General features: G+C 51.5%; 2 protein-coding genes across 2 annotated transcripts in view; both read right to left on the reverse strand.

Moving 5' to 3' along the window:
• Positions 1-2,025: 2,025 nt before the first annotated feature.
• On the reverse strand, positions 2,026-4,561 carry POU4F1 (POU class 4 homeobox 1; the record flags this gene model as incomplete). Its single annotated transcript, XM_084235155.1, has 2 exons — positions 2,026-3,760; positions 4,439-4,561. 2 exons carry the CDS (start codon positions 4,559-4,561, stop codon positions 2,615-2,617), a joined length of 1,269 nt encoding a protein of 422 aa, XP_084091281.1. The 3' UTR covers positions 2,026-2,614.
• Positions 4,562-14,863: 10,302 nt separating this feature from the next.
• Positions 14,864-17,533, reverse strand: part of OBI1 (ORC ubiquitin ligase 1) — a gene marked incomplete at its 3' end in the record, with an annotated part of 39,924 nt that continues 37,254 nt past the window's right edge. The window contains exon 6 of the mRNA XM_084235595.1: positions 14,864-16,379. Coding sequence (XP_084091721.1) covers positions 14,864-16,379 — 1,516 coding nt within the window. The remainder of the gene's footprint in view (positions 16,380-17,533) is intronic.

Below are 17,533 nucleotides of genomic sequence, written 5' to 3' on the forward strand. Positions count from 1 at the left end.
CCTTCTACCACAGTGAGGCAAGGGCTATGGTTTAAGAGTTTCTGCAGTTAAAAAAAAAAAAGAAAAGAAAGGAAAAGAAACTTTGATCAACACAGGCAACTAATATAGAATTCATTTTATTCAGAGCACCGCTTTTCACATGTTATCTGAAAGTGAATTCTGATTCAGCAGAAAAATACATCATTCTCACCCTCTCCCCTCTTCTCACCCCCTTGCAACATCCTCTCCCTTCCCTGTATTTTTGGTTGAAGTGAGTCTCGTTTGTTAAACGACTCTACCAGGACTTGGCCCAGTATAAACACAAAAATGCACCCAAATCATAAAACTGTTCTTCTTTCAGTTATGTTTTATTTGTAAGTGTACTGGGACACATCCCCCGGTTGTATTCTGGCGCACAGAAATGGTTCTGCTAGAAGTGGGAGGGGGGGAGGTAATAGAGCAAAGACATAACCAAGGAGAAAGCTCAGCAGACATACATGGACAGATAGATCAATCCGTGGGACATTTCAGGATTAACGCTGGCAGTTTGCAACCACTATGTGAGTGTGTGCATGAAAGAAAATATTTACAATAATCTTCCTTGTTTTCCTTTTCTTCTAAATACAAGAATATGACAAGAATGTTGTGTTTTCGGTGAAAACAGGCAGTCGACTGTGAAATCACACTATCCACAAAACCGTCTATCAGAAAGCTAGCCCAGTTTAGTGCTCAGTTTCAAATGCATAGAATGTTTGCCCTGCAAACAATGATATACAACATAATTAAATAAATAATGTCTAACCAGAGTGAGTCCTAATTGTGTTTCTTTCTGCACCTTTCAGATCATGCATGGTTTATTTCAGTCTTGTAAAATAGCAGGGTTTTTTTTCTCATTTGTCCTTTTTTCGTTTTTTTTTAATGATTAAAGAATGGTCACAAACCATCTTCACATGAGCTCAAGAGTATCTTGTGCACAAAGCAGGCATTTTACCTAACCACCTTCAGCTGTCTGGTCTTCATTTCTCCATCAGCAGTTCATAAAGTACCTTGATAATTACTATGAAATACTATACATGATTTTCTATTTGGGAGACTGGTAGTGCAAATTAAAGTTCTTGCTACCCAACATTTATCCCCAGCAATAAAGTAGTTTTGAATAATAATTATAATAATGAAACGCGGTTGTCCTGCTTCCCTCCCCCACCCCCCATCCCCAACATGCAGAGGCTTTTGAAACAGAGGGTTTTAAATCTGTCTTCCTCTCCTCTGGACATTAGTTGATTTGCTCACAGTCAAGTCCTGCTCCCGTTGAAAGCTGAAACTCTTCAGTATTTCAGCGATTTCCTATTCTCCAAGAGAGAAGGAAAGGAGACCTGGAAGAACTAGATGGGTTTGTCTGCGGAGAAGACAGGAGAGTCTCTCCCCTCGTATCTTCCACCCCGTGTGTCTATTTGAATCGTTAGGGAAAAAAATTCAGTACCAAATTCAAACCATATTCAGAAAAAGTAAAGTAAATGAATTGGGCAAGCAAGTTGTGAGTGGGGAACAAAGCTCATTTGAATGGTCTGTTTTGGAGATTTTTGATATAAGAGCAAAACATGTAAAGGGGGGGGGGACCTTGTTAAAATTTTTAGTTTCCCAGAATAAAATATTTATTACAGAGCCCCTTAATTCTGCCTTTTAGTCAACTTGCAGACTGTGCCTGTCTCGTCCTGAAAACGTGCACCTGCACCATGCCCAGGTCACAGGAGCAGCGGCAGGGCCACAGGGGAAACTGGGACTCCAGCTAGACCAGCAGGCACAACCATCTCCCCCCCAGCTGCGGCCTGACTCACTTTCTAGCCCCGGGGAACAGCCGTCAGAGTCTCCTTGCAGGGGTGACCTAAGTTAAAGAGGACATGGATAGGGTGGAGGTGAGACTTAGGGGGAAATTAAACCAACAACTAGCTCCCTACCCAGAATTTTGGTTTTCTTATTTTGACTCAGTCCGCACGTGTGGCTGGGGCGGGGGTAAGGATGGTGGCGCTTTCTCTCTTCCTTTGGGGGAAATGAAGCTGCAGGATGCGGCTCCCCGGAGTTAAATTTCTAAAGCATTTTTTTTCCTTTGCTTTTGTTCTGTTTTGTTTTAGTTGGTCTTTACCTTTCTTTTTCTTTTTTCTTTCTTTTTTTTTTTTAGTTTTTAATTTTTTTTTTTTTAGTGGTGGTTGGTACATTTGTTTTTTATATAGTTCCTTGGTCCCCAGGAGATTTTTGTAAGTGTCTCTGGTCAAAAACAGTCCATTCCCATACCCTTCCCGAGCTTCCCCCCACCCTACCCCCCAGGACCATCCTGCTCCTCCAAACCCCTGCTCTGGTGCCTACTTTCCTTCCCCGACTCCCTGCTCACCCAAACGCCTCCACCCCTGCTTCTCCGGCGTCCACACCCAGCACCCCTGTCTTCCAGGCTGGGGGCAGCAGGGGCAGGGCGAAGAGAGGCACGCAGGCGGGCGCGGGAGGCCTCCTGGACGCGAGCAGGCGGCGGCCTCTGTGCGCCGGGGGCGGGCGGGCGGGCGGGCTGGGGGCGCGGCGCGGGCCCTGGGAAGCCCCCGCGCGCCCGCTCTGCGCCCCCATCCGCCCCTCCCGGCACCGCCCGCCCTCAGTAAGTGGCGGAGAATTTCATCCGCTTCTGCTTCTGTCTCTGGTTACAAAACCACACCCGCACCACGTTCTTTTTGAGGTCCAGTTTCTCGGCGATGGCCGCGATCTTCTCGGAGGAGGGCCGCGGCTGCACCGCGAAGTAGGCCTCGAGGGAGCGCTTCTCGGGCGCGGCGATGGAAGTCCGCTTGCGCTTCTTCTCGCCCCCGTTGAAGAGCTCGGGCTTGTTCATTTTCTCGCGCTGCGCGCCCTCGGCCTCCTCCAGCCACGCCTGCAGGATGGGCTTGAGCGCGATCATGTTGTTGTGCGAGAGCGTGAGCGACTCGAACCTGCAGATGGTGCTCTGGCTGAGCGAGCCCACGCCCGGGATCTTGAGGTTGGCGAGCGCCGAGCCCACGTCGGCCTGCGTCACGCCCAGCTTGATGCGCCGCTGCTTGAAGCGCTCGGCGAACGCCTCGAGCTCGCGCGGGTCCGTGTCCGAGTCGCAGATGGACGCCAGCCCCGCCGCGCCCACCACGGCCGCGGCCGCCGACGCCGCCGCCACCTGCCCGGCCGCCGCGGCCGCGGCTGCAGCCGCCGCGCCGTGGTGCGCCGCGGCCGCCACCAGCCCGGGGTGCGGCAGCCCCGACGGCATGTTCATGGCGGCCGCCGCCGCCGGGTGCGACAGGTGGCCCAGGCCGTGCATGTGCGGGTGCGGGTGCGCCGAGCCGCCCAGCAGCCCGCCGCCCGGGCCGGCGCCGCCGCCCCCCGGGCCGCCGCCGCCCCCGGGGCCGCCGCCCGGGCCGCCGCCGCCGGGGCCACCGCCGCCCCCCGGGCCGCCGCCGCCCCCCGGGCCCTCGTGGGCGCCGCCGGCGCCGCCCGCCGCGCCCGCGCCCCCCGCGCCGGCCATGAGCGCGAGCGAGGGCGAGGAGATGTGGTCCAGCAGGTCGCCGGGCTCCAGCGCCTGGTGGTGGTGGTGGTGGTGGTGGTGGTGCGCCAGCGGCACGGTGGACGTGGACGTGCAGGGCACGCTGTTCATCGTGTGGTACGTGGCGTCCGGCTTGAACGGGTGGCTCTTGCCCTGGGACACGGCGATGTCCACGGCCGCCAGCGCCTCGGCCCGCGCCAGCAGCGTTTCGTCGAGGCTGGCGAAGAGGTTGCTCTGCAGCTGCAGGCGACACAAACCAAACCAAAAACCACAAAACCAAAAAGGCCACACGCGCGCACACACACACGCACACACACATACAGACACGCACGCGGACACGGAACACAAGCCGGAAAGCACGAGGAGCAAGGGGCAGACACAAAGCAACCAAAATAACAGCGGGGGTGGGGAGGGCGCAGGCCGGGAGACACGGAGCGGGGGGCACGTTGGAGACGAGACGGGGGGCGACGAGAAGGGGCCGAGTGTGGGGGGGAGGCGGGGAGATGCGGGGAAGAGAGGGGAACACAGTCCGGGGACAGGCGTGGGAGACGAAAAAAGGGGGGAAAGAAGAAATGAAGATGTGACTCGCAGCTGGGGACCCGCGTCACGCGCGCTACACGCACGGAGACCCCCTTTCGGAGGCTCGGAATCGGCAGAGAAAGTGCGGGGAAGTCGAGAGTCGCGGCCCCGGCGGGGAGGCAGGGGCGAGGGGAGCACGACCCGAAGCGCCCCTGGACAAGACGAGCCCGGCGGCGGGGTCCTCTCCCCACCCCCGGCCGCTGATCCCCGCTCCGCGGCCGGCGCGCGCGCAGCAGCAGCAGCAGCAGCAGCAGCAGCAGCGGCCCCGGCCCGGCGGCGCCGGGGAGCCGCGGAGGGGGGCGCGCGCGCGGGCCGGGGCCGCGGGCGTGGGGCGCTTACCGGCGGCGTGGGCAGGCAGGCCCGCCGGATGGCCTCGGAGCTGGAGTGCAGCGACGGGTACTTGTGCTCAGGGAGGGTGGGATGCATGGCAAAGTGCGGCTGCTTGCTGTTCATGGACATCATCCTGGCGGCTGGGCATGTAAATCCACAAACACCCCGAAAGTCCGCGGGAAAAGTGCGCCCGCCGGCTGCCCCGGCCTCTCTCCGGAGGGTGCTGCGCGGCGGCCGCGCCGGGGGCCGCTGCTGCTCCTGCCTCCGCCGCCGGGCGCTGCCTCGGACCGCTGAGCGCGCCGCGCGCCGGCCTCGCGATCCCACTTCTCGGAGCGCTCTAGCCCGGCGCGCCGACGGGATGCTCTCCTCTTACACCTGCGCCCCACTTCTCGCGGCCGGGCCGGGGAGCTCTCGCGAGAGCTCGCGGCCCCGCGGCGCTGACAGGCAGCAGCTGGCTCCGCCGGGCTCCGGCGCGCGCGCCTCGACGCGGCGCCGTGCGTCTGCGCGCGCGCGCGCTCGCCGGGCCGCCGCCAGCGCGTGGGAGTCGCTCTGCGAGTGACCACCAGCAAGGACAGCGCAGGTGAGGCACCTGTAGCTGCCCGCACATGCGCACTGCGCGCCTCACCTTTCGCCGCGCGGGCCTGCAAAGATCAAAAGGGCCAGCTATTGTCTGAGGGAAGGCGCCTTTTAGGGGGGAGAAATACAACAAGGGAGCCCCCCCCTGGCTCCCCGCACTGTGGTTTCCGCCCGCACCCCGCCCCCCTACCCCGGATTCTCTCCGGCTGGCCCTGAGCGTGTGCGCTGTGCTGGGGCGCATCTCCTCTCCGGGCTGCCTAACGAGCTGTCACGTCCTGCATCCAGCTGGCCGTGCAAGTGTTGCGGGATGCCCGCGCATTCCTCTGTGTGCAGGGAAAAGAACGGCAGAGACAGGCAGAAGGTGCTGTCTTTTGCTGCAAGAACCTGTTTCTTGCAAGGCTTATTAATAGGTTCCTGGAGAATAATCGTGGTGACAGACGTTTGTTTGAAGCAGTCGGACGCTATTGATTTCCATATAATTTCATTTCCTGCACACACTTTGTTGTTGTTGTTGTTGTTGTGAATATAACTGTGTCAGGCACCGACAGTGACAGCCACTTAGGAGCCACAAGGAGCGTGTGCTTTCTACTCGAGAACCGCTGTTGAAATGGAATTGTGCGTTTCTCTTATTGTTTGTCTCCTTTAAGCGTGTACAAACCCTCATTTCAAACGAGCTCCGGGTGATCTGAGACTTCTGGTAATCAAAAGGAAAAAGAGTTAACAGGGTGTTCTTGGGATTCTTTCCTCTTCTCAGTTCTCTCTCTCCCTCTCTCTCTCTCTCTCTTCCTCTCTCTCTCCCCTCCCTGCCCCCCCCTCCCATTCCAGGAAAATGAAATCGTTTCAGAGAAAAAAGGGAATGAGACATTTTAAAGAGAACTTTCTTTTCCTTGTCATCGTTTTGCTGCTCTACCTCTTATCTCTGAATGGACGGATGGATCCATCGATTGGACAAGAGACATGATCAAACCACTTTATTAAAAATTATTAAAATGTTAATTCAAACCAATTTGAAAGAATGGGCCCCAAGCTCTGGTCTGGCCTTAACCTATTTTTTTTTCTTTTTTTCTTTTTTTTGGTTTTGTGAAAGCAAAACCTAAACAGAAGAATAAATCAATTAGCCGACCTGTTATATGGCCCTAATGTGGCAGGCAAATCTGAGCCTCCAGGGAGAACCACATAGTTCAGGTGCTGGAGTCTCCAGGGACTCAGCGCTTGCCAAGGGTGATAATAACAGCCCAGATGTTATCACATCTGCAATGAGAGAGCTGGAGAGCAGCAACGGGCTGTATATGGGAAGCAGAGATCAGATAAATAATCTTCCTGATCTCTCCAACACCAATGTAGCCTGTGTTTCCCAAAGAGTAGATCTTATTTTAATAAACCTAAATTAGCATTTGCATGGATTTTATCTTTTCTTTGGATAAACGCCTGCTTGTGTATTTAGCATATCCACTCCCTACTCAAATTTCCAAGAAGAGACCACAGGCGTCACCATGGTTTTTTCTTTTTCTTTTCTTTTCTCTCTACTGCCCCCGCCTCTTGCAGCCTGAGAGGGGAGTGAGAAGGATATTCACTAGCTGTTGCAAGAAGGAGCGGGGATCCATCCATTATGTGGTCCCCCTGGGAGTGCTAAAAGCAACTTAATCTCTATGGGGAATGGACGGGGAGCAGGACATCGCAGGGGGGAGCAGGGCATCGCTGGGTGGAGCAAGAGAGTCCTCTGGCAGTCATCGCTCCGGGTGTCCAGGCATAACTAATCCTTCCTGACACCCTACCGGGAGGTTCCCTGCATTCTCCCCTGGTGGGAAGGAAGTGCCCTGCAGAGGAAGGCCTCTGGGAAGCTGGGCAGAGACCCTGAAGGGGTAAAGATGACACACACGCAAGCTAATACAAGTTTGGGGCTAGGTGGACACTCAGAGATCAAGGCAAGTCCCTGAGTACCTCAAAGCTCACCCCGGTTTATCTTCCCCATCTGTGAAGGCACCTGTAAACCCACTGGGGGTTCATTGACCCACTGAGAACCCCCTTCTAGCTCACCTCTCTTTGGTCAACTGGAATTCCTGCCCAGGATATCTAGAATTTGCTGGGACTAGAAAGATAACGGCAATTCCCAGCCCAGCCTTCAACCAATGGACTGGAAGGCCAGTTAGGGCACATCTATGTCCTTGACGGTGCCCAGCAAGGTACTTGTCATTGACTAAAATTGCGCCTCATAGGAGGACAAGGAGCAGCAGGAAAAGCCAGAGAGGGTTCAACAAGCTGTGTTAACATGGGCTGAGCAGGAAGGCCCCCAAAGGCGTCTCCTCTTCTTCTATAAAGGAGCTAGAGCATGGACCTGGGACGTGTGTTGTCCTCATGCAGAACTAGGAATCTTGATCCGGCCTATTCTTTCTCAGAGGCCAGTTATTTTATTGCTCACTCCATTTCTACCTTATCGCCCTTCTGCAAATGCTACTGAGCATCAGCCTGGGCTAAGGGCAAGACGCTGGAGAGAAAAGGAGGCATAAAATAGGGTCCTTCCCCTCCAGGAGGTGGCAGTCTAGGAGAGTGGGGCGGCTACAGGTAAAGAGGTTTATGGTGCAGGAATTAGACTGGGTGCGGTGCCGTGGGCAACAGCGCTTGGAAAGTGATGCGGGCACACCTCTGCTGAGCCTCAGCGGAGACCCAGAGTGGCGCACATGGGCGGCGCGCTGGCCCTCCACAAGCCTGGCCCCACTTCCTCACAGGCTAGTGAAAGAAAGGGGTGGTGGGCTGGGCCAGCCTCCCCATATGTCACTGCTTTGTTGCCCCCTTCAGCAACCGTAGTAACTAGCCGGCCCCTGCCTGTGATAATGATGCCCACATGGGCTCTGAGACTTGGCTCAGATTCCTGGGCAGGTTTCCGCCTCCTCCTCCTTGTTTAATGACCAATGTAGACCCCTCCTCCATCACACCCCCATCTTAGAGCTTTGCATTTTATCAAGAGGGGCATAATGAATGCACAGCTATTGATTTCCAAGGAATTTCTGCCCCCAGGGACGGGGAGTCTATCATCTGGATCAGAGACACATTTCTTTCCCTCATTAATTAATTTTCTCCTCCTCCTTTGGCAGCGCCTCTCTCCTGAGCTCAGGGAGCAGACCTGCGTTGGCGGGAGAGAGGAGCCAGGAGAGGGGCGCTGTGCAAGAGCCCTCACTGTTGGAAGTGAACTTTGCCCGCCTTTGACCCCCCCAACACACACACACACACGTACACACACACACGCACACGCACACACACAGCTGTGGCGTGCGCCTGACAGCTGCTGCCCGCTCGGGCGCTGCCCTTCGCCTTGGAGAGGGACGCGGGGAAGTGAGGTCTGGGCTCCGCAGCCCCCGCCCGCGCCGCTCCCGCCTCTCCCCACACACCTCCCGGACTGGGCCCGAGTTATTGCTCGGGACTTAGAGACAAGGTGTGGCCCTGGGAATGTCCATGTAAGTGACAGCAGTTCCGGTGTGTGCTGGGGCGGGGGGTCGGGCCCCGGGCTCTTGCCGGAACTTGGTACCGGCTCTGCCCGCAGCCCCAGCCGCCTCGGGTTCTGGCGGCCCGGCCCCACCCCCGCTCCTGCCCCGCTCCAAGCGCACCGGCCCCCAGGCGGGTGCCCCGTTTGAAGCTCGGTCCGTGTCGCCGCTCGAGCAGCCCCCAGAGCGCGGAGACACCCAGAGCCCAGCCTCGGGGGTCCACGGGGTAAAGGCGCCGGCGGGGGAGGAGCAGGCCCAGCGCTGGGGCTTGCGGGGAATCAGGGGGTTTTAGGTTCCAGAAGCGGAGTGCGCCGGGCGGGGTCAGCCCCCTCCGCTCAGACGCCCGGGGGCGGGGGTGGGGGGCGGGTGGGGGGCGGGGGGGGGCAGAGCCCCGGCCAGGCGGCTCGGGCTGCTGCTCACCCTCCCGCCGGCTCGGGCCCCCACTGCGACTGCGTAGTTTGCTTTCGGCCTCTCGGCGCCCCCCTTCTTCGCGCGTCCTCACCCGGGCCCTCTGGTGGCGGGGGGCTGGGCTCCTTGCTGCCCCCGCCAAGGTCCCCGGGCCTCCCCGCGCGGTCCCCGGGGCGTGGGCGCCCCACGCCGCCCAGCCTCGGACTCTGGCCCTGCCCTCCGCCGCCCTCGGGCCCAGCCTAGACCCGACGTGCCGCCCGGAGCCGCCGCTGCTAGCTACCCAGCCTCGGCGCCAGGGGGGCGCGTGCCACTGGGGCGCGGGGGGCTCCCGCTGCACGCGCGGTCAGCCCCGCTCTTGCCCTGGGCGCCGGCTGGGACCTGAAAAGCAAGGATTTTCCTTGAATAACCGGTAGAAGACCCAGTTTTCTTTCTTCTGGCCGTTTAATGAAAATGCACCTTCCACTGGGGGACAGTTTCGGACGCCGCCCCCACCTCTCCCCTCCCCTCTTCAGAAGGCGCTGAGGCCCTCGCGACCGCTGTCGGGCGTCTCAGCACCGTCCCCGCCGGCCATCCTCAGGCTCAGGGCTGCGCCCGTGGAGCTCCGTGTCTCTCTCCACGCTGCGCGCTCTGTGGCCGGCAAGCCCACCTACCTGTGCAAACCCCACGGGTGCGGCGTGACGCTCCCTCCTGCAAAGGGGCGCAGCCTCCCCCGCCCGCTAGCTGCCCGAACCAGCCTCGCCGCCGCCCGGGCAGAGCCGGACCCTAGCCCGGCGGTGGGTTTAGGTCCCAGGGGGGCGGCGAGGCCCGCGCTCCGCCCCCGCCCCGTCGCGGCGGCAGAACGCGCTGGTCGGAGAGGGGGTGTCCAGGCCCCCGGGTTTGAAAACAACCGCGAAGAACCCAAACTCTGCAACAGACACACCCGCCCGTGGCCCCACTCGAGGTGACGGAAGTTCTGTCGCCTTCCCTTCCCCGCGCGAGCCGCCCGCCGGCCGCCCGGCCCCGACGCAGCCCCCCCGGGTGGGAGGGAGCTCCCGGGCTCCGCGGCGCGGGTCCGAGGACCGAGAGGCTCGCGCCGCAGGCTCAGCGCTGCGCGCAGCACTCGGGTCCCCAGGAGGGTCGGGAGGGCGCGGGGCAGCGCGCGGAGCCGCGCGTCGCAGCCGGGGAGCGCGGAGCCGGGTCCCGCCGCGCGCCGCCAGCCGCCCCTCCGCCGCCGCCCGCGCGAGCCCAAGCCCCTTGCGACGGGCTGGGAAATAGTTGCCTTGTCATGGAACACATTGCCCTGATTTATTATAAAATTTTAACGAAATCATGCATATTTTAACAGCCTTTAATCACTGCATGAAAATTTAATTCATGGACTGTAGCGCGTTTAAATAAATGAAGTGTTAATTCATTAGGATTAATTAATTTGTTAAAGGATTGTGTGCAAGGTTAAGGTGGAAAGAAAACTCTTTGTTGGCTTCGCGTCGTCTTCGCCAGGTTTCGCGAGCGGTGATCAAGGGGAAGGGAACCCGGAGAGCCGGCCGTGTCTTCGGGTGCTGCCTGGGTGGGACTGGCGGAAAGCGCCCTCCAGAACGCGGGGGGAGCCCCGACCCCAGGGGCTCCGGGCGGACGGGAGGGGGGGGCCGGGGAGCGGCGAGGCTGCGGGACTCCGGGAAGGTTGGGGTCGCTGGAAACAGAGGGAGGGGAGCGGGCTCGGCGGCCAGCCAGGCGGCCCAGACCGCACGTCCCCACCCCCAGCACGAAGATGACCCCAGTGAGGGAGGAGAGGTCGCCCCTGCCGGCCCTCGGAGCGCCAAGCTTCGGCTTAATGGACCTATGATGAGCCAGTCCTGCCACCTTCTGAGCCTTCCAGCGCCCTGGGAGCCACTGTCTCGCCATCGGGCCGCCGGCCCAGGCGGCGAGGGCGAGCCGAGAGCCCCGGGGGACGCTCGGAGAGAAGGCGGAGCAAAGGCAAACTTGCAAGCTCAGACTGGAGCAATCGGGAAACCTTTTTCAAAAAGGATCTCTGAGGTTAGAGAATAGTTCCTTCAGCACCTCTCCTGGGACATGGGCTGAAGAGGCGCCGGGGCTGAACAGGAGAGCTGACACACAGCGCAGCGCGGGGGTCCTCGTCGGCACCGAACTCTTATTCATCCTTGAAGACCCCGTATAAGTAGCACCCCCGTGAAGCCGCCCTGAGTCATCCCCAACACGGACACTTCGTAAGAATCAAAACTGACAATTAAGACCTCCCTCCTCACAGTAAGGCTCAGTAAATGGCCAAATCCAATTCTTGCCCTCGAGAACTGGATCTTCACAATTCCAAATTAAGACAAACGAGGCGCATACTTTTAATTATTTGCTTAAAACAGCGTAACATTTACCAGAGAGGGTCTGCTCTCAGTTTAGGCACAGCGAACCTAGGAATCTACCTTGTTTCAAGAAGTGGGGCTTCAATTCAAGGTATTCTACGCTGCCCTTATCGTGCAAAACTGAAGATCACCCTAGTCTAAGCTCCAGATGGGATCTTAAAAGGAATCTGCATCTTAATAGACGCTTCCTCGCTCAGAGTGGGGTTCCGAGAATTAGGCAATAAATGTTCACTGCACACTCTGAGATCATTGCTTAAAAGGTTTTCTCTCTGCCAAGTTTTATTAAAGAGATCGGATTACATTGTGATAGGCAGACTCTGTTGTAGGACTCCCACAAATAGGGATGAAAAGACCTTCTTAGGAGACTTAAGGAGAACCTAACAGGCCACACTCCATAAAGTTAAGCTGTTAATCTTACGTTCTCTACAAATATCATGCCAGGTACAGATGGGGCTGGGGGCGAGGGAATCTAATAATACTAGAACTGAAGAACTGAAAGTCACTCAAATATGTAGAAACAAGTTCCTGAAACATAGGGTTCAAGGACAAAATTCTCCCCTTGTTCAGGGGTGTCTTTGTTTCAAGCCAGTGTAGATACCAAAGAGATAAGAAAACAAAGTTGATACAAAATGGTCTGCTAAATTACAAATCAGTTTCCACTGATTAAAACAGGGAAAAGGCTTGTCATGTTTGGATGGGATGAAAATTTTTAAAATGAACACTCAAGGTCATAACCAAAAAAAAAAAAAAAATCTTATGATGTCACATTCCCTTAACCATATAAGAATGAAGTAAAAAAGACGCTTTTGCAAGGATATAAATTGATGTGTCTACTTCATCACTTGTGTATTTTTTCCCCTATTTTCTGCTATTTAACCCTGGGGGTGAAATTCATGTAAATGTCAGAATAGGAATCTTCATACTTCAAAGTGGCACACTTAATTCCCATAATTGAGCTTCTACTTACCCTCCGAGTTAGACCCAGAAACACAGACAGGAACTGTGTAGTAGTAGTGAATGCTATTTGACAAGAAACATTCCAAAGTACTTTATAAAGAATCCTTGGAAACTTCAAATCCATTCATCCTTTGGCCTTCAAATGTGAAGTTCTATGCTTGGGGACAGGAAGAGTACTTACCAGGCTCTGGAGTCAAAAGCCCAGTTCTAGTACATGGTTGCCTCCCATTCCAGCTCTGTGAGCCCTAATCTTCCATTCACTTCTTGGTAAAGTAGGGTTAGTAGCTCTTGGCTCTCAGGGTTTGAAAAAGATTGAGCTAGAAGTTTGCAAAGTATTCGGTATCATTAAAAGGTAGTTTTTGGTTTTTTTTTTTTTAAGAAAGTGTACAAACAGGTATATTTTAAAATGTGAGATCATATTTGTCACAACAAATTTGTTAAAGAATGCAAACCTGTGATTAAAATTAAACTCTGCAGATTCGCCTCAGCAGAAAACTATCACTAGGTCTGATTGGATTAATATGTGAAATACTATTTAGGGAGGATGGAAGTGTTCCTGAAGCTCCTGAGGATTGGGTATTAGTAAATCAAGTTACAGACTATGGATTTCCATGGAACAGGATCAGTGTGTACTTGGATTAAAAACAGACGCATTCTTGGTAAAGGAGAGTTTCAGACAGAATTAAAGTGGGACTTTATTTATCCAAATTTACTTTGACCATTAGTTCTGAAAAATTTTTTCTATTCTACATGGGATAGAATTTCTAATGTATAGCTTAACATTGTCAAAGATATTTATACACTGCTAAAATAACATCTCTCAAAATATCCATTGGTTTTAATATACCAGAAAGGCAAGATAATAGTTATTGGAAAATATAGATGATAAAACAAAAATTATCCTTTATATTACGTGGTTGGGGGGCAGTGGAGAGCTCTTATCACTTCTAAAAGTGGAGGGCATGATTCTCCAAATCATAAAAGTGATTTGTTATACTTTTATTGAATTCCCAGAGTCTATTATTACAGGGGGCAGCAATTTTTCTGTAAAAAGCCCAAGTAGTAAATATTTTAGGCTTTATAGACCATATAATCTCTGTCACAACTATTCAATTCTGCCGCTGCACTGCAAAGGTAGCTATAGATAATACATAAGCAGATGAGTGCAGCTGTGTTCTAAAACTTTATTTAGAAACATTGAAATTTGTACTGCATGTCATTTTTCTATTATGAAATATTATTTGGATTTTAAAAAACTATTTAAAATGTAAAAGCCTTAGCTTGCTAAAAGTTTTCGTTCACAGGCCTTTCACAAAAGTAGGTGCATACCAGATCTGGTCCAAGGGCTATAGAGGTTGTCAGCCCCTGACTGATAAGATCAAGTAAAAATGACACATTTTAGTGATTCTTTATAAACTCAACATCTGAGACAACATCAATGACTACAGTGCTTATGACATCCTTTATTCAATTCACATAGAAAAGCATGCAGTATTAATGTAAAACAGTACAGTATTAATGTAAAATGTTCAGTGCACATTAGATAAACAAGTCATTAGCATACAAACCACTTTTAAAGGCCTATATAGGCATACCAAACATGTTTAGAATAGTATACTTTTTCAGAGTAAATTAAAAATTGTGCTTAGTTCACCTACTTTCAACACCCTCTCCACACTCTTCATGGAAAAAAAAATTTTGTCCTACATAAATGGTATTTTATTAGCCAACTGAAACTTCTTTTTCATAAGTAAGGAAAACAGTCCAAGCAAGAATGCCACCATGCAGAGTTTTCACAAAGAACATTAACATGCAAACGACAACTTTATCACTCCAAAAAAAGCTTCCGGGGATGTAAGTGGATCAAGAACTTAGCAATGAGTTGCTTTTGCACCTGTGTATCTGGAAAACAAATGTGCGTGTGCAGGTTTCTCCAAACCCAAAGCCGAAACCAAGAGGGCTCAACTTCCCATTTAGAACACACATAAAAAGGGAAGCAAATGAAGTTACCTGACATAAAACAAATATTTTCATACAGAAAATGTATTCTTCCATACCAACAAAACATTTTTACAAACACTGGCCAACACACAACGTTAAAATGCAAACGTGAAACCTAAAAAAAGTAAAAGAACATCAGACTAAGATTAGAGTGCTATTTCTCCATCATGGCTTTACATAAAATTTAGGCCATAACTAAATAAACATAAATAAAAAGGGTTAGGCAAAAATAATTTCCACCCTAAGAAAAGTAAAAAAAAAAAAAAAAAAAAAAAAACTCAAATGTGTTAAGAACAGTGAATAGACAACACTTACAGGTTTTATTTAAGAAATTCGAGTTCTAACACAACTGAGGCTCATGAAAAGGTCACTGTATTGAACAGTTGAATCAAAGTCCAAAAGAACAAAATATACCCAAAACCAGAAACATAGAATATTCTTTAAAAAGAAGCCCTTTCCCTACCTTTTCTGGTCAAAAAGATCCCTAATGAAAATGAACAAAAGTATTCTGAGTATAGGCTAATCCACCATTGTGACTTGACACTTGAATAAAGATTATCAATTCCAAATTGTATAGAATTTTTATGAGGGTGAAAAAGTAACTTGAAACTTCTATTCCCCTCAGGACAGAAACATAAGTGACACTTTCTAAAAGTGAGTCAACTTTTAGTTGCTTTGGATGGGCTGGCATTGGAAAGGCTGCTCTGGATTTTTCGTTTTGTTGATTGATTCACATTTTTATTTCTCTTTTCAGGCACAAAGGCAGTAGACCAAGGAGACTGAAGATGGTTGTGAAGACTGTGCATCTCTGAAGACATCTTAAATAAAGAGGACCCAAACCTTTGATCTTCAAATAGCCGGTGTGAACTGCTTAACAAAACACCCTGAGAAAACTCAGTCTGAAACAAACAGCTTGGGGGTTTGATTTCCTCAGTCCCTGGGTTAGAATTGGAATGGAGTGAAAAATCCTCATTCATCTCTTGGTCAGATGGGGAGAGGAGGAAAAAAGAACTGGGTTTCCATTCATTTCCATTTTCTAACTGATCGGCAGTTAGAGACCCTTTGGAAAGGTTTGGCTTAGTTCTTTCTTCCAATTTACCAGGCTCCTCAAGAAAATCACTACCTTGAGACGACTTTGACAACCCATCCAAGTCCGCCGATTTAAAACCGCTGTTACAAGGACTCTTGCTGTTATCGGACTCTGACATCATCGAATCCAGCTCCGAGATCTTGTCAAGGTAAGCCGCGTCCATCGACGCTTCGCTGGATGTCCGGGTCCGATTCATTTCGAAAGAGCGAATAGAATTCAACCTCTTGGATGAACACGAGCCTGACTTCTCACTCAATTTTGAAGTGATTTCTCCAACAGAATTTGCTATCGTGCTCCCCTCTGGACTTTCAAAGCCCAAGCTTGGGGCATAGCTTGAGGTGCAACAATCCCAAAATCCTGTTTTGGGGGAAGTAAAGCGTTCTGATTTCTTTTCATTTTCACTTCTGTCGTCTTCTGAAGAATCTTTATTACAAACACTTGGAGAATCACAAAAATCATCAAACACCAATTTTCTGAGGTGGTTCGAGGGCTTTTTGGAACCTCCCGTTTGGACTACAGAGCTCTCTCTATTTTCAGGAGTGCTGAGCTGAAGGCAACTAAGGGACAAAGGAGTGCAGGGAGCTGGGAGATCATACAGTTCTTCATCCTTGTAGAGTACACAGTCACTGGGCTTATTACTCCATTCTCTTTCCAAGTAAGTGTCCATACTTGTATCTGGCACATCTAACATTATCTCCACGCGCTTCTGATACAGGTCTTTGCTCTTAGAACTATTTGGTTCTGTCTTGCTGGTGCTTTCCTGCCTGGCAGAACTGCTAGAAGGCTTTGCCAGGTGAGAACTGGAGGTGGATGTGCCAAGCTGTTTTCTGGCACCGTCACCTTGATTCTTTGATGTCAGAGCCTCCTCACTGCCTTTGCTGCTCTTGCCGTCTGCCGAAAGTGCTCTCTGGCAAATGGAATTCAGAGCTTCCTTCTCTTCACTTGAATTTTTCAGCTGTGCAATTTGAGATTCTAGTTCCTCTATATACTTATCACTTCGTTCCAGGGCTTTCTTGAGGCGATTGGTTTCACGTTCATACTGTTCTACCTTGGACTGAAGAGCAGCCACGGTAAACCTTCCGAACCTGCAAGGGACAAAGAGATAAGTGACCCTCACAACTCAAGTATTTTTTTTCTTTCCTTTTCAGAGTTGAAGAGTGCAAACTGTCTCAGTTCATTCTTGCATCGCATAGCAGTGACATTTCAGACAACTCAATAAACAGGGCAAAGCAATGCCAGGTGTAGGAGCATAGAAAGAGGGTTCCACACTTAAGTAGTAATCCATGTTAGAAAAGAAAGCCAAGATCTAATAGGATACTTTTGTGGTCAGATCACACCAGTGTGGTAGCAGAGGCAGAAATCTGCTGATGATTTCCCACATAAGAGCTAATTTTATCAATTCAGCTCATATATGCATGAGGAGTTATCCCCTAAAACAATGACAAAGATTTATGATAACATTTGAACAGTGGTCTACATCTTGAAATATTTACATTCAATCATTTTCCTATTGCACAGCAGTGTTTTACAATACATTTCTTATACAATGTCACCTTGTCACACATTAAATGCCAATTTGAAATGCAGAAATCTTAGTAGTCCCAGCAGGGGTGGTTTTAAATACTTATTTGGACCCTTTCAATTACAGCCACCCTCCATTTGAAGTTTTTACTTGGCTCTTCTGAACACTGTGCTTTAATTCATTTCAGCTCACCTTATTTTTGGCATTTTACAACTGTGTGGGCTATCAATCTCATTCCTTCCAACTTTGAAATAGAGAGTCAGTGCTTGTGGTTCCGATATAGTACACATAAAAACATTTTACGTTTTCTTAAAAGGAACATTTTGCAGAGTAAATGAAAAAGAACACATCCCAGATTCACCCTTCACTCAGGATTACCTTGTTTTTATTATAGACTGGGTTCAACTCAGGAAACAACCTGGCTGGCAGTATATTTGGAGCTGGTGATACAAAGATCAATAGGAGAGTCCCAACTCCAAGGGACACAAAATGTCTACCTTTATCAGACACCAAGGAAAATTCCATCTTTTAGGAAACTGCTTATTATGAGCTAAAAACACAAGCCTTACATGCTAACCCTATAAAAACAACTTCTCTCCAAAGTTCTTTCAAAAATCCTTTTCTTGGGCCTCCCTGGTGGCGCAGCAGACCTTTCCTGGCTCGCCCGCTGCTCCCCTCAGCAGTGTACTTCGGTCGATCTGCCTGTTCTGTTCCCCA

The sequence above is a fragment of the Talpa europaea genome (genome assembly GCF_964194135.1).
Source record: "Talpa europaea genome assembly, chromosome: 6".
In the NCBI taxonomy this organism is placed as follows: Eukaryota; Metazoa; Chordata; class Mammalia; order Eulipotyphla; family Talpidae; genus Talpa; species Talpa europaea.